General features: G+C 37.3%; 1 protein-coding gene across 1 annotated transcript in view; it reads left to right on the forward strand.

The window, feature by feature from the left end:
* The window catches only part of LOC137652547 (uncharacterized), a 504806-nt gene that overhangs the window by 265357 nt on the left and 223184 nt on the right, over positions 1-16265 (forward strand). Inside the window, exon 7 of the mRNA XM_068386031.1 lies at positions 12081-12265. Coding sequence (XP_068242132.1) covers positions 12081-12265 — 185 coding nt within the window. The remainder of the gene's footprint in view (positions 1-12080; positions 12266-16265) is intronic.

Consider the following 16265-nt stretch of genomic DNA (forward strand, 5'->3'; position numbering starts at 1 on the left):
CCAAGTGGAGATGTATTTCCCAAGATAGAATTCGGTATTAAATGCATTTCGTGGGTGATATTTACATATATATATATATATATATATATATATATATATATATATATATATATATATATATATATATTTATATGTATGTATACATATAAATATATATTATGTATATATATATATATATATATATATATATATATATATATATTTATATATATATATATATATATATATATATATATATATATATATATATATACATATATATATATATATATATATATATATATATATATATATATACATATATATATATATATATATATATATATATATATATATATATATATATATATATATATATATGATTCTTCCTAGAAACATCTGCAGCAAAGTGAAATCTACCGTCTTCCTTGATGGCAGTAGTCTCCAAGCGCATATGCAAAGGATAATGTGATTTTTTAACTGACTCTCTACTTTTATAGCGTCATATCGGAAGTTATTATGATTTCTTTTGATAAAAAACAATGGAGTTTAGCATCTAATTAAATGAAACATAAATAAGACATGAGTGTTGGAAAATACGAAATCCTAGTCATGTGTGCGTTTAACTAAGAGGGTAGGCCTATTTCACTAATCAAGTTAGTATATTTTCCCTCTTGTTATTTAATAACTTGAGTTGTTTGAATATCTAGATGGTTGTAGCTTAAACTTGGTTTTCCATTAATTAGGTTTCATTATCATAAGCTTTATAGATATGTGCTTGGTTTACCACAGTCTATAAACTTTAGTAGAAATACGTTAAAAACGTATTGTTGGATTTTACTCCCGGATGTCAGTATATAGGTGAAGTAAAGAGATATACATTTCATAATCTTTTCATAAGATATATATATATATATATATATATATATATATATATATATATATATATATATGTATGTATAATGTTTATATATATATATATGTATATATTTAAATATGTATATATATAAACATATATATATATATATATATATATATATATATATATATATATATATATATATATATATGTGTATGTATATATATATATATATATATATATATATATATATATATATATAAAATATATATATATATATATATATATATATATATATATATATATATATATATATATATATATATATAAATATATATATATATATATGTATATATATAAATATATATATATATATATATATATATATATATATATATATATATATATATATATATATATATATATACATATATATATATACATATATATATATATATATATATATATATATATATATATATATATATATATATATATATATATATATATATATATATATATACCCAAAAGAATCATAGGGAAAATGAAAATAAGACATATAACATTTAGTCATAACTGGTTTCTTATATATATTTTCCTTGTGGTTCTATTGCAACTGAATATCTCATTACCCTGTGATTTTACACACGTGTGTGTGTGTGTGTGGCGACTCTGGCACATGGGCATAGCTTGAGTATTAGTTTTTAAAAAATTTAGTCAAATGCTCATGTAACTTGGATCTAGAATTTATATTTCATTTAATCAGATGCTTTATAAAAACAATTAATAATATTTTTGGATATAGCGCCAAAAAAGTATTTTACAAACATATTAGGCCAATGGTCATTCATTCCCTGTTTCCTGCGGCCAATGAATGGTGAACACTCGATATCACACATTGAGAGCCTCATGTGTTTTTACGAGGAAAAGCTCTTTTTTTTCTTTCCTTTCAGTAAGCATTATTGAACTAACATTGACCATTCACTATGGAAAAGCCTTCTGTGGTTCTACAGTTAAATTCTGAGGTGATTCAGGAAAAGAGGACAGTTCCCTCTCTTTAGTATTTGTCTGATTAGTGAGACGAGGCCTCCACTCCATGACGCAAGGCGGAACTAGAGGTAAGTCGTAGGGCTGGTGAATCTCTTCCCTTAAAATAAATTATCTTGACTGGATATCAATCTGAAATACCGTCTCAGAGAAGAGTTGTCCAACCAGTTTGGTGCTTGACCAGGAACCCTGGCATAGGTAGGCTGACCTTCTCTAATTCCCAGCAAGGATTTCCAGGAATTTCTTCCTTCCAAAGGGGATGGGTTCTGCCCCTTCTGTGCTCTCATACCTCCTTCCAAGGGTAGTTTTAGAAGGGTTGAGGATGAAGACGTTGTCTCATGCTGTCAGTAGGGGTTCTCTGAATGTCTCTTTACCTCTCCATGCCCAATTCTGATTAAGTCTAGAGTCTAGACCTACTGTCCAGGTTCTATCTTGTGCCATGGCAATAGAAATGAAATGATCATGGATTCTCGCACTACAAATTGGTTACGATCATTCTCCTGTCCTACTCCCAGCAGCTAAAGATGTGCCACAATAATGATAAATGGGGTCTTACCCTTCTTAGAAGCAGCTCATTCCGACTTCTGATGAATAATCTTCTTCTATTGTATGGATTGACGTGTCTTACTCTCTGACTGTTGCCTTAGGTTTGGAGAAGTTAGTCCGTTAGCCAGATTAGAATGAGCATATGCCCTCGGCATCATCATTCCAGTTGGAACGTAGGAATTCCTGACCCCGAGGAAGCTGTTTTCCCTCTCTCTTAGATAGTATCAGGTTTCAACCTCTGGCAAGTATCTTTGGTTCCAGTTGTATGGATCATGAACCTGATATAAACGGTGCTTTTCAGTGGCTTAGGTTCTGTTCCACTGGGTCCCAACACTGTCTCCCTCACCTCAGTTCCTGCCTTCACAAATGAAAGCCCATGCCCTGAGGCCAAATGCACCCATCAATCAATTTCTTAGACTCTGTTGTGCGGAATGTGAGGCCAGTATAGATATTGCATTTGGGCAAGTTAGCTGTCCAATACGGATTGATCACTTATAGGTAGTAGGTTGACCAAGGCACTAGCCACCCATTGAAATAATACCACTAGAGAGTTATTGGGTCCTTTGACTGGACAGGTAATACTGCATTGGATCTTTCTCCGGTTATGGGTAATTTTTCCTTTCCTACACTTACAATAAATAGTCTGTCCTATTCTTTACACATTATCCTTTTTCCTCATACACCTGACAACATTAAGATAACTGAAAAATTCTTCTTCACTCAAGGAATTAACTACTGCACTGTATTGTTTAGTGGCCACTTTCCACTTGGTAAGGGTAGAAGAGGCTCTAGCTATGGCAGGCAATTCTTCATTGTAAAGGAGACTAAAATCAAACCATTCTTCTCTAATCTTGGGTTGTGTTATAGCCTCTAAACCATGGTCTTCCACTGTAGTGGTTTGCGGACTGTGGCCAGAGGTAACACCCGAACTGCCTAGTGTCAGAATATCGACCACACCAACGTTCACTACACAAAAATATACGACGGCGAAATACCCCAAAATCTGGTTAAAAGGCAAACAATCAAGAATGAACTGAGCACTGGGCACCACCCCTTGATTTTTATACTGGGCAAGGGTACCCAGCAGGACCCTTACTTCCTTCTTATCTTCCCTTGCCTTGAGCTTGCTGAATATAAGTAAAATATCAGAACATTGGGTGAAAGGAAACAAATACAGTAATACTGAATATATAATCGGTGGCTGAAAGGGGAACGCAACGTTGTAAGGAAATGGACTTAAATGATGTCTTCATAAAAACAAGAAAAATATTTATTTGAAACCAAACAAAAAAAATTTATATCATTCGTACAGTATAGTATGAAAAGTTAGATCCTCAAATTACATAAGCAGAGACCTAGATATATCCATGGCAGAGCCTCATAAGAATCAACCCTCTAATAGTTAACAAGACAAAAAAAAATGATTTGAATAATAAAAAAAAAAAAATAAAGAAAAACAAGAACTATTCACATGCTGGACACTCATAAGTGTTCCAATACGGTACAAGTATAAGCAAAGGCACACCTAACCGTGTATCTATTTGGGATACATTCAAATACAAGTAGCTTGCCTCAAGATCAAAGGGACTATAAAACAAGGTTTGCAATTCATGCAGCAAAACTAGAAGATCCCGGCAAACTTGCTTTCAACTGTCTTCTCCAGGCTGACTAGCAACATAATCAGGTGGATCATGCACTTATTGTGCCTATGCTTGACTCCAATTCCAGGTGCCTCTTCAAACCCTACAGGGAGCAGGGTGTGCTAAATAATTCAATCACTGCCATGGTGTAAAAGCAAATAATGCATAAACATTAACAAACTTTAGGATTCTCAAGGTAACTTCTCAGATTTGGCACGAAAACTGTCCGCAAACACTCTGTGTCAATATATTACCACCTAGGTCAGTGATAAGACTAATCTAGTTTCATTTGCTCCTATTTTTTTAATCAAGTTACCCATGTAGTAGGACATGCTTAAATCACTCATCAGTGTACGGGAAGATATATGTACAATACAAGTCTTGAGTAACTAGTCTTTTGGCAACTTCATCTATCCTATATACAGTACTTAAAAGAATAGCCTAAACTTCTCTCCCTACAGGGTGTAGGGGACTGCTGTCCGTACCTGTTAAAAGAAATAACGGATTAAGGCATCTTTTTTTTTTTTGGGGGGGGGGTTGCTTGAGGACTGAACAAAATAAAAACAAAGAAAAAAAATTTTTCATACACAAACCATTTAGCTTTCTTTGACACAAACCCTTAAATATTGCACCACTGTCTTGGGTTAAAGTTTTCATCATTGAGCGTACACTCAAGCACACTATTGTATTGTTTCCTTGTTTCCTTTCATCACTGGGCCATTCACCTTGTTGCAACCCTTGGGCTATAGCATCCTGCTTTTCCAGCTAGGGTTGTAGTTTAGTTAGTAGTAATAATAATGATAATAATAATGAATTGGGTGAGGGTAGAGATTATCCTATTAATGATCTCCCAGTCTATATACTCTGTGGGTAGATCACAAAAGAGACACTTCTTGGGCAATGTTTACGAGGAGAGTTGTAGTGAACTTGTGTGTCTGACCAGAGCATCTTTACTAGATCATGAACTCTGGCATGCTTCTGCTGAAGTAACTTCTGTGTATAGTTGTCTACAATATCTATGGGGAACTGATCCATGCTCACACAGAACACCAAGTGATCATATTTATCATGGAACTTAGATCCTAGGGTGGAATGGTAATGTTTCTGGTTAAAGTGGTAATTTTTCTGGTTAAAGGCTAATACGCCTACTGCAAACTGTTAGACGGCATGATATAGAGTATTATCCCTCAAGATTTTCTCTACCTTCTCTGCATTGGCTAGAGGCTCTGTATTGGCTAGAGTTAGTACGTTTACAGGTTCTCATCATGACAACTACAGAGGGATGGGGTTCTGTTGGCTTCATAGTAAATGAGATTTTACAAAGACCTAGTACCTCATCCAGCTTATCCTTCCTAAGGAAATTTGAATCAGAGATGCCTGATTTCCAAGAGAACCTGGGTGTGTTGAATTATAGGATTTGAAATCTCGCACTCAAGTGTTGCCACCTCTGCTTAGCACAAGCAGGAAATAAAAGAAGCACCCAGATGTGGTTCTTTCTGACTATTTGAGACTTCTGATGACGGAAGCACCTGAGGTCAGTGATTACCTCTGTCATCTTGAAGAGGCATTCATGTGTCTACCTCTGTCAGTATCCCCTTGGATAAACTTTCAGAGTACAGTACTTTGATCCAAAAATAGTGTTAGTGTTTTAAGACTACAGGGGAACCTCTACATACGATTGCCTTTACATATGATTGTTCCAACATCCGAAGTAAAATTCGATCAAATTTTCGTCTCGACACCCGTAGTTATGCTCCAACATCTGACATAGACCATATCCGCAGAATTTTCTTGAAGCGTCAGTCGTAGTTTCTTGTTTACGCCGGTAGACGGCAGTACGTCGGAGGGACGCCATTGAGCGTCGAGTCGGTCAGCTCGCTGTTCTTGTGCGCATCGTGTGGTGGTCCTCTGTTCGGTCCGTTATTAACAGTGCTCATTATATTCCTTTTCTCACGTTTCATTTTTTATTTTACGTATAATCATGGGTCCTAAGAAGCTTAGTTTCGGGACAGGTATTAGTAGTGGTGAGAAAAGGAATAATGCAATACTTTCAGAATTGAAGCAAGAAATTATAGAAAGACATGAGCGTGGTGTGCGTGTGAGAGATCTGGCTAAACAATATGGCCGGAATACGTCTACGATCTCAATGATCAACCAGCAGAAGGAAGCCATTAAAGCAGTCAAACCATCGAAGGGAATCACCATTATTTCTAAACGTTGCAGCCCTACCCTGGAAGAGATGGAACCCTTTTTGTTGATATGGATAAAGGACAAAGAAATTGTTGGCGATACGATCACTGAAACGATCATTTATGAGAAGGCTACCGCTATCTATTGTAACTTGAAGGCGGCGGGCTCTGGGGGTGATGCGGGGGAGAATCAACCGATCCTACGACAGAGAAATTCAAGGTGTCTCCCGGTTGGTCAGAGAAATTTAAGAGACGGACCAGGATTCATTCAGTTGTTCAGCATGGAGAGGCTTCAAGTTCGGACACCAAGGATGCTAACAATTTTGTTAAGAACTTCGAAAAGATTGTGGAGGATGGAGCCTACGTAGAGAAGCAAGTTTTCAATTGTGATGAAACCGATCTGTTTTGGAAAAAGATGCCTAGTCGAACATGCATCACCATCGAAGAGAAGAAAATGCCTGGACATAAGCCTATGAAGGATCAGTTGACTCTTGCCCTATGTGCCAACACCAGCGGGGACTGCAAAATAAGGCCGTTATTGGTTTATCATTCCGAAAAACCTAGGGCATTTAAGGCACATAGAGTCAATAAGGACATGCCGCATGTTTTCTGGCGTGCTAATTCTAAGGCTTGGGTTACTAGGCATTTCTTTGTTGAATGGGTAAACCAATTTTTGGCCCTGCTGTCAAGAAGTACCTAAAGGAGAGGAATTTGCCTTTAAAGGGCTTGCTTTGCTTGCATAATGCTCCCGCTCACCCCCCAGGACTCGAAGATGATATCATCGACCAGTTCAAGTTCATCAGAGTGCTATATCTTCCACCGAACATCACCCCTATCCTCCAGCCCATGGACCAGCAAGTCATCTCTAATTTTAAGGAGCTCTACACCAAGCATGTATTTAAGCAGTGCTTTAATGTCACGCAAAGCACCAACTTAACTTTGCATGAATTTTGGAGGAGCCATTTCAATATTGTGCACTGCTTGAATATCATAGATCAGGCTTGGGAGGGAGTAACTCGACGGACACCGAATTCCACTTGGAAGAAACTTTAGCCCAATGCTGTTTCTCCCAGAGATTTTGAAGGTTTTGGCCCCGAGCCTGAACCTGTGCTGCCGTAGAGGAAGACGTAGAAGAGATTTTATCCCTTGGCAAGTCCATGGGTCTGGAGGTTGATGAAGATGACATCACCAAACTCGCCGAGGAGCATCATGAAGAGCTCACCACCAAGGAACTCAAGGAGCTGCATGCCATGCCGAATGATGAGTTTCAAGCGAAGTTGAGTGAGTCGGAGGACATCGAGGAGGTAGAGCACATCTTAAGTTTGGCTGAAATAAAAGAGAGGTTAGCACATCATCAATACGTGGTTGATTTCATTGATAAGTATCACCCACAGAAACTTCAGGTTTTTCGTGTAGTTTTGCAATTCGATGATGACTGCTTAACCCATTTCAGAAAAATTCTGAAAAGCCATACCAAGCAAGTTTCTCTCGATAGTTTCTTTAAAAAACCTACGAAGCGGTCTCGTGATCGTGATGAAGAGAAAGAAAGTGAAGCAAAGAAAATTAAGGTTGAATTAAGTGAAAGTGATGAAAATCAATAATCAAAAAGAAAAAAAAATGTAAAAAAAAAAATAAGCTAAGTTAGATTAAAGTTCACGTAGTGTGAGTAAGTTACGGTACGTTATCGCAGTCACCATCTCTACCTCCTCGCCGACCGTCCGTCTCCTCCTATGTAGCAAAGCCTATGCCTGCGTTGGCCTGTCTCTAAGGTAAAGTAACATTAAAAACCCCTTTTTTATTCATTATTTCTTTATAATTATTCTTTTTTACATCTCTCTTATATAATGCAATTGTATTATTGTTATGTGTAATTATGTGTAGTAATTTATTAAGGAGTTATCATAGGTTTTTAGGCTGTAGAACAAATTATACAAATTACAGTGTATTCTTATGGGAATATTCGCTCCAACATACGATCGTTTTAACATACGAAGCAGGTCCCGGAATGAATTAAGATCGTATGTAGAGGTTCCACTGTAAGTTCCTTTCTGTACTTTTAGGATGTTGCCCACAGGTGCCTGGACCTCCTAAGCTCTCCTTGTCCTGTGGTTACTGATCAGTGATTGTGTAAATCCCCCCAGCTCATGGTTGGGACAACTCTGCATCTTTTCTAAGGTAACACGTTCAGCATAAATCTCGAGGAAAGGTGGAATGACGGGCCCTTCTACCTTTTCTTGTTCTCTTCTTGATTGGATGAAGCAGGTAAAACCATTATATCCTGATCAGTTACGCGATGGAGTGCCTTTCTAGCAGATTATGTTCTATCAAGAAGCATCTCCATTCCCCTTACAAGGGGAGGATGGCTCAGCGTCTTCCAATCACATTCCCCCAGTTGTCTGGTTTGATGCTTTCGACATTGCCTAATATAGAGATGGATGTTCCGTGACCTAATAATTACTTCTCTCTATGTCTGTTGTGGCCTAGGCACAAACAGCTTTTGCATCCGTATGTGGGCCTGGTAGGAGGCAATTGAAGTTACCTTAATTCTTCGTATTCAGGACCAGGAAAGTTTACAGGTCTTGGGAAGGAAAGAGCCCACTAGTCTGATTCTAGGGGACTGCCTCCCACCAAGAGTTAGTCTAATATTTACCCTCATTGGGACAAATTAGAAATTTTAAAAGTAATTTTTATTTTTATAGCTATGCAAACCTGAGATCTTTAAGTTATACTTCCCTCCTCATCCTCCCCTCTCAGTCCTTAGCACAAAAATCAAAAGACACATTATATGGTTGGGCAGGTGGGTTACTCCCACCACTGTCATAGGTAGATGCAATATTAATGAAGGATTATTTTATCAAAAACAACCAACCTATTTAATCTCAAAGTGTGAGCAGTGAGACGAGATTTGACAGTTTGGTCATAGCTGTCATCACTTCACTAACTGAGCCTTGAGGAAGAGGGGTGGCATCGATAAAGGAGTTGTCTTGTTTGGACCAAGACGTTATTGATTCATTCAGTAGAGTCAGCAATATTTTAAAAACCGAGCCTCGAGAGATATCTTTTTATATGAAAATTGTCATTACGGATGGACACGTGCCACTCTTTTGTCATGGCTTACACGAAGTCCAATGTGCATCAGAAATTTGTTGTAGAAGCTTCCATGGTGTGATGGAAATGGGCATTTTTGAGGAAACCAATTACATCACAGAATTGTCAAAAAATGTTGTATATGGAAATGACGGCTGTCCATTGTACAGTAATTAAATCCTTTCATACATGGGTATATAAATTCAAGAAGAGACTGTCCAGAAAAGATAGGATAGTGCAAGAAAGGAGCTATGTGACCAGAAGTCTGGTAAAGCCAGTTTCCAACCTTCCCTTCAGACAACAAACTCCTATCTCCAAAATCCTGTTATGACTGAGAAGAAGAGACAAATTGAAGTAGCCAGCCCTCCCTGCATGTGACGAGAAGTAGCCAACATTGCCTACAGCCTGGCCTTAGTTCTACACTATCATCAAATTCTTGGAGTAGACTTCTTATATCTCATTTTGATGCCACCCTTTCTCTGACGTCTTTGAATCTGAAGTCATCGTGTCAGTTTCACCTGAACTTCAGCTGCCCATTTGCAATGTTTTCAAGCCTGAAGCCTCTGTACCAGTATCATTTCAGCAGCTGTAGAAAACTTTTGTATATTCCTTAAGTATTTTTACCTTACTGACTGTTCCCCTTTTCTATTAATGTTTAGATTGATTTGATTTGTCAGTTAAAGTGATCGAAGAAGTATCATAGATTTTCTTTATAAGTTTGTGAATAAATGTGTTGTGTTTTTTGTGAGTTTGTTTTTATATTCATTTCACATATTTTATTTGGTTGTTGTTGGAAATATTTAGTTTAAATATTAAAAAAACCTGTAACAATTTTAAAATAGTAGCAGTTGGCAACGTTGCCAGGATTTTTGACAACGTAACCAATTGAAACGGAGAATATAAAACGAAGCAGAATGAATGAGATAACTAAAGATTCGATAGGTTCAGGTAAGCCTCTTGGTCTAGATGGCAATGCTCTCCGTGAGTATGTTTTATAGAGGAAAAGGGAAATGTATGAGAGACAAAAGAGCAGCTGACAATGAGAGACAGTAGAAGAAAACGAGAAACAGCGTAAGCATGAGTTAGAAATTGCCCATTTAAGGCAAAATCTTCATAATAGTTTGCTATGTAGCAGACCAGGAAGTATTGCATCAGGTAGCATTGAACGGGGACTATGATAAATTAGGTACTGTATGGGGCTGTGTTGAAATCAATTTCAAAATTTGATGAGGAAGACATAACGAATTATTACATGTCTTTTGAAAAGTTAATGAAGAGTAGGTTGTCCGAAAAACAAGTGGACTTTGTATTTACAGTCAGTCTTAAGTTGTTGTGCACTTTCTGTATATAGTTGTATGTCTGAGGATGAAAGTGAGAACTATGATATTGTGAAAGAAACTGTTCTTAGTGCATACAAGTTAGTACCAGAGGCGTACCATAAGAAATTTAAAAGTTTGAGAAGGGATGAGTGCAGTACGTATGTACAGTAGGGAAAGAAATTAGAAAGATCATTTTGCGATTGCTTGCCTTCCACTGAAGTTGATAATTTTGATGATTTCAAGAACTTATTTTTGCTAGAAAATTTCAAAGATAACATATTCCCAGGTATTAAGCTATATATTGAAAGATAGGCATGAAAAATCTTTTGCAGATGCAAGAAGTTTTGCAGAGGAGTACAATCTTGCTCATAGTTTAAATGATAGTAGGAAGAATTTTTTTTTCTTTTTTCTGGTAAGATGCAACATATAAAAAGTAGTGTTAGCAATAGTAATTCAGGGAAATATGATTATTATTGTTGTTATGCCTGTGGAAAACCTGGTTATACTTCCAGGTTTTGTTAGAGTAAATGGGCAGTTGATAGTTCAGAGATAATTTGTTTTCGATCTAATAGGAAAGGGCAGCTAGCAAGGAATTGTATAGTAGAGGAGAAGAATGTCAAGAAACCAGTGTCTCTAGTTAATATTTGGTCAAGCCGGAATCACATTAGGAAACTAGGAAATTTTTATGGAGATATTTTGTCTGAAGGTGTAGTGTGCAGCTCATCTGTGCCATAGATCCTGTGTGATACCATTCCAACTGAAAGTCAACCTTAGAAGAGGACCCTTTGAGGAAGACTCACTTATATATCTAAAATGTCTTATGTAGAATTCCTACAATCAGCATCATTCCTATTCTATGTAGGAGGCTTCATCCATAGATATTACCCTTCATGTAAGACTAGGTGCTAGTATTTTTCATTTAACACACAGAAGAAGGGTGGAAATCGAGTACAGACTCATTTAAACAATTTTGTATGAAGACTGTTAGGTTGTGCTTTGGAGTTTGCCTGTTATGAAGTATTGAAGAACTGCCAGCCTAGGGTCAATCTTGTGGGTAATTGTACCTCAGGTCAATTTTGTAGCTGTAAATTTTTAACCTTATTAACTTTAGCTTTTCGTTCATTATTTCTCTCTGAGATGTTCTCATCTTCCTTATATTTATTTTTATGTATAATTTCCTGAGGATAAAACATTAGTTTTTTCTTTGCGAAATAATTTTATTTTCTAATTTACGTATTTGTTCATTACAAAACCTCACCCAATCCTTATTCTTGTCATACAGTAACTAGATACAGGGTATATATATATATATATATATATATATATATATATATATATATATATATATATATGGTAATAAGTTTTACATTATCACTTACTTATTTGCATATCTATTTTTTATGACCATTGTTAGATACTTCAGTTGCATCAGACATTCCGAAGCACAGTGAATGTGTGTTACCAATGATTCCATACAAGGAACTGGAGGACGCCACAGCTTGTTGGAGCAAGGACAATTTCCTGGGACGTGGTGGCTTTGGAGTAGTATTTAAGGGAAAATGGAAGAATTCAGAAGTTGCTATAAAGAAAATTTTTCAAGTATGTATGTTTTTTATGTTACTTAGATATTACCATGTTGCAGGAAATTAGTTTTAAGTGGCCATAGTGGTAGTAGCACCAGAAAAAAAACCTAAACTCTTCATATTGAGAATATGAAAAGATCTTTTCTAGGATATGATACAAGTGACTTGTCCCTTTGCAATACAGTACAGCACAAACCTTTCATTCTTTAAATTAAGGGACATGGCCTCTGCGGAACTGGAACATCCATTAAGTCGTTGAAAGGGTATTTTGTTAATGACAGGTGAAGCGATTGAGAAGCCCGGCCTACCCGCTTGTCACAGAATGGGCACTTTTGTTTTTGGCAGCGGTCATTCCTTTATCTGTAGCGACTCGCTACGGTGGTGTTCCCTGTCGATCTGAGATTTTCTATCGATTTCTGGGAATCTTTATGCTTTCTACGACTTCTTTCTCCATCCAAAAAGGTGAGTATTTATTCTTTACAATATGTAATTTAGTTCCAGCCTCACAATCAATTTAGTGTATTTATTGTGTGTGGATCTTTGCCGATCGCCGGTGTTGCCATAGGCGCTGTCATTCTTTGAACATATGCTATTTAGTTAGCAAAACGACATTCCGGTTTGAATAGCTTAATTGTTATTATGAAAGCTATTTAGGCATTATATATTGTAAAGATATTTATAAGCATAATTTTCCCTTTTCCGTGACGATCGTATATGTCAAAGTTTTGGTGATTTAGGTAACCGAGATCTCGTCTTGTCTAGGTAACATAACCTAGACAACATATACTTTCGTCATTTCCCCGGTTACCCTTGTGTTTCGGTTATCATTCCTGGAGATCGATATCTCCTGGAATTATACTAACCGTTTCTAATCTCGCTAGAGATTTATGGGTAATCTCTCTTCCCTCTGAGAGTAGCCTTAGGCTACAACTCTCTGCGTCGGCCTTGAATTTCGAATTCAGGTATGACTAGCCTAGAGTTTTCTGTCTCATCCCTTAACAGCAGACGGCAAGTTTTGGGATTCGATCAGAACCTCAGAGAATTTAGTCTTTGTCGGCAGTTGGTCGGCGGGGTGATTGCATTCCCCTGCCGGCGGAACTACCGGCATAGGAGGCTAGCCCTCCCTAGATTACACCTGAAGTGGTCGAATGTTGCCGCCACCTTCTCCCTGTGGTCTAGTAGACTAGTCCTATGCTCGCCGGCCCTAGGCTATAGAGTCGTATACTCTTGTGGCCTAGGATGGTGCCGGCATTGGAACTCTGTTTCTCCCTTGTTGAGAGGAATGGCATGAGCTGCCGTCCCCTTAACTGTATTAGCACCTCCTAAGCTGGTGAATAATGATTCTCCTGCCGCTTGTGGTCGTGCTGGTACTGAAACAGAGTTTCTTCAAGGTGTGTAGATCCGGCAACATTGCCGGTCCCTCCTATACCTCATATAGGACCCTTTCCCCTCCCCTCTCTGTTCTTTTACGATGGCAGAGTCATTGTCTTTCCTGTGCTGGAGTCCTGCAACCTTACCATTGCCGGTGGGTTGCCGGAGCCGCCCAGACCCCCCCTACTCAGCCGTCAACTGTCGGCGACTGCCGACTGCCGGCGGCCATGACAGCTGTCGGTGACTGCCGGCTTCCAGCGGCCTTAGCGGCTGTGGATGGGAGGTCCCTTGTGTCACCAAGGTTCTCCAGTTCTCCCTTGAACTGCTAGCCAAAGTTTCCATTGTCGGCGCATTGTTCTGGCCGGCAGTAGACCGGCACAGATAGGTACTGACTCAGTAGGTAGCATGCCGACTGTACTCGTGCTGCCAGAGGCTGGCCTACAGTAGTAAGCCGGCAATAGTACTGTGGCTAAATGGAAGTGAACCTTCCTTTCGGAGAAAGGCAGTAAAATTAGACTTTTACATCTTTTATTACTGTATACATATACAGTAATAAATAGCCTTCACTCCATGCTTTCTCTCTTTCTCTCTTATCTAGCTTGCTAGATGCTCCGACAATAGCTAGCTAATCCGGCAAATTGCCGGATGAACTACAGTATATGTCTATACAGGTAGTCAGTATATTAGCAGTATAGTATATACGGAAGATGAATAACTAACGTATATATTATACTAATAGTTATTTCCAATATATCTTGGGTATCCCTGCCCAGATATTTGCTGAACCCCATTCTATATTGATGGAATGATATTTCATCAATATTCTGATTTGAAATCAGTTTCCATTTACCCTGCAATATTGAATTTTGTAAAGGGCTGGTGGTGTGACACCTCTAACCCCTATAGGGTAGAGCCCTTATCCCTGAGTTTCCCTGATCAGGAAACTCCCTGATTCAATATTGTAAGGGAGGTCACAGCAAATAGATTGGTTGGGATGCATAAGTATGTGTCTTTTATTTTCTGCCGGCTGAACTACGGTATAGGCCTATACAGGTAGTCAGTATATTTGCAGTATACTGTAGTAAATACGGCAGATGGACAACTAATGTACAGTATATATTATACAAGTAGTTATTTCCAATATATCTTGGGTATCCCTGTCCAGATATTTGCTGAACCCAGTTCTCTATTGATAGAATAATATTACATCAATATTCTGATTTGAAATCAGTTTCCATTTACCCTGCAATATTAAATTTCGTAAAGGGCCGGTGGTGTGATGCCTTTAACCCCTAAAGGGGAGAGCCCTTATCCCTGAGTTTCCCTGTTCAGGAAACTCCCTGATTTAATATTGTAAGGGAGGTTACAGCAAATAGATGGGTTGGGATACATAAATATATGTCTTTTAATTTCTAATCAACATATTTTGGATGCGAACTTCAGCTGTTACCGCTCCTATTTCAAAAGAATGACATTCCTTCGATACTCTGATTGTGAATCAATCCTCCTTACATCACAGCGTTAAGTATAGAGGGGGACAGTGCTTGTACACTTCCTTACACCTACTATCATTTCCAGAGGCTGTGAAATAGTGTTTTTCCCAAATATCTAACAAATCAGCTTATGAATTTCCATGAAACTATACCAATGAATGTTTCAAACACTGGCCTAATTTTTGGTGATACAATGAATTTACAGATGTGCTTAATTAACCCTTTTACTCTTAAAAAAAGAGGAACTTCTTCCCTTCCTTCAGAGCGTTTCGAAGAAGTGTTACTTAATCATGTAACTGTGACGCAGAGGTTCCCCCAACCCTCCTTTGGTGTTTACACTTATGGCTATCCTAGTACTCCCCCCCCCCTTCCTTCTTGCCTTCTTTCCTTCTTTCCCATAGTTATTAGGCTACCGAGTAAATCCCTGTTAGGAAAGACTGTGTACTGCACATATAAAATGAGCCGGAAGAGCAATAATATTTTTTATGGTGGTAGATAATGATTAGAGGGTTAACACAAAATATCAAACATAATAGAAGAGGTTTAAAACAGGGGTATGGAATCGCACTGAGAGATATTCTACTCGGACTCCTACAAATTTTAGATTTGCGACTAAAAAATAAAATAAAATAAAAGAATAAAATAAAAACATTAGTAGAAATAGAAAACAATTTTTTTCATTGAGAGTGATGATGAGTAAAATGTATAAGTGTCCATTCTTGTTTTTTTTTTTTCATCCCTCATAAATCTATGGTTTCCAGCAATTGGTGATAACATTATTTTGGAAAAGCAAAGTTAATGAATACTTTGATACGAGTATATCAGCTTGGCATGTAGACAATGTCAATGGATTTCTCAAAGTAAAGTTGATTGGTTCATTAATTGAAGTGTGGTATAATTCCAGTGACAAAGTCGCAATGATATTTGTCACATACCTTTTAAGTAACAAAAATAGGTACTGGTACTTATAAAACTATAGGTTGAAATATAATAAATCTTATGTATGTATGAACACACACACACACACACACACATATATATATATATATAATACATATATATATATATATATATGTGTATATATATATATATATATATAAACACACACACACAACACATATATATATATATATACATACATATATATATATA

This window comes from Palaemon carinicauda, chromosome 13 (genome assembly GCF_036898095.1).
Source record: "Palaemon carinicauda isolate YSFRI2023 chromosome 13, ASM3689809v2, whole genome shotgun sequence".
Lineage (NCBI taxonomy): Eukaryota > Metazoa > Arthropoda > Malacostraca > Decapoda > Palaemonidae > Palaemon > Palaemon carinicauda.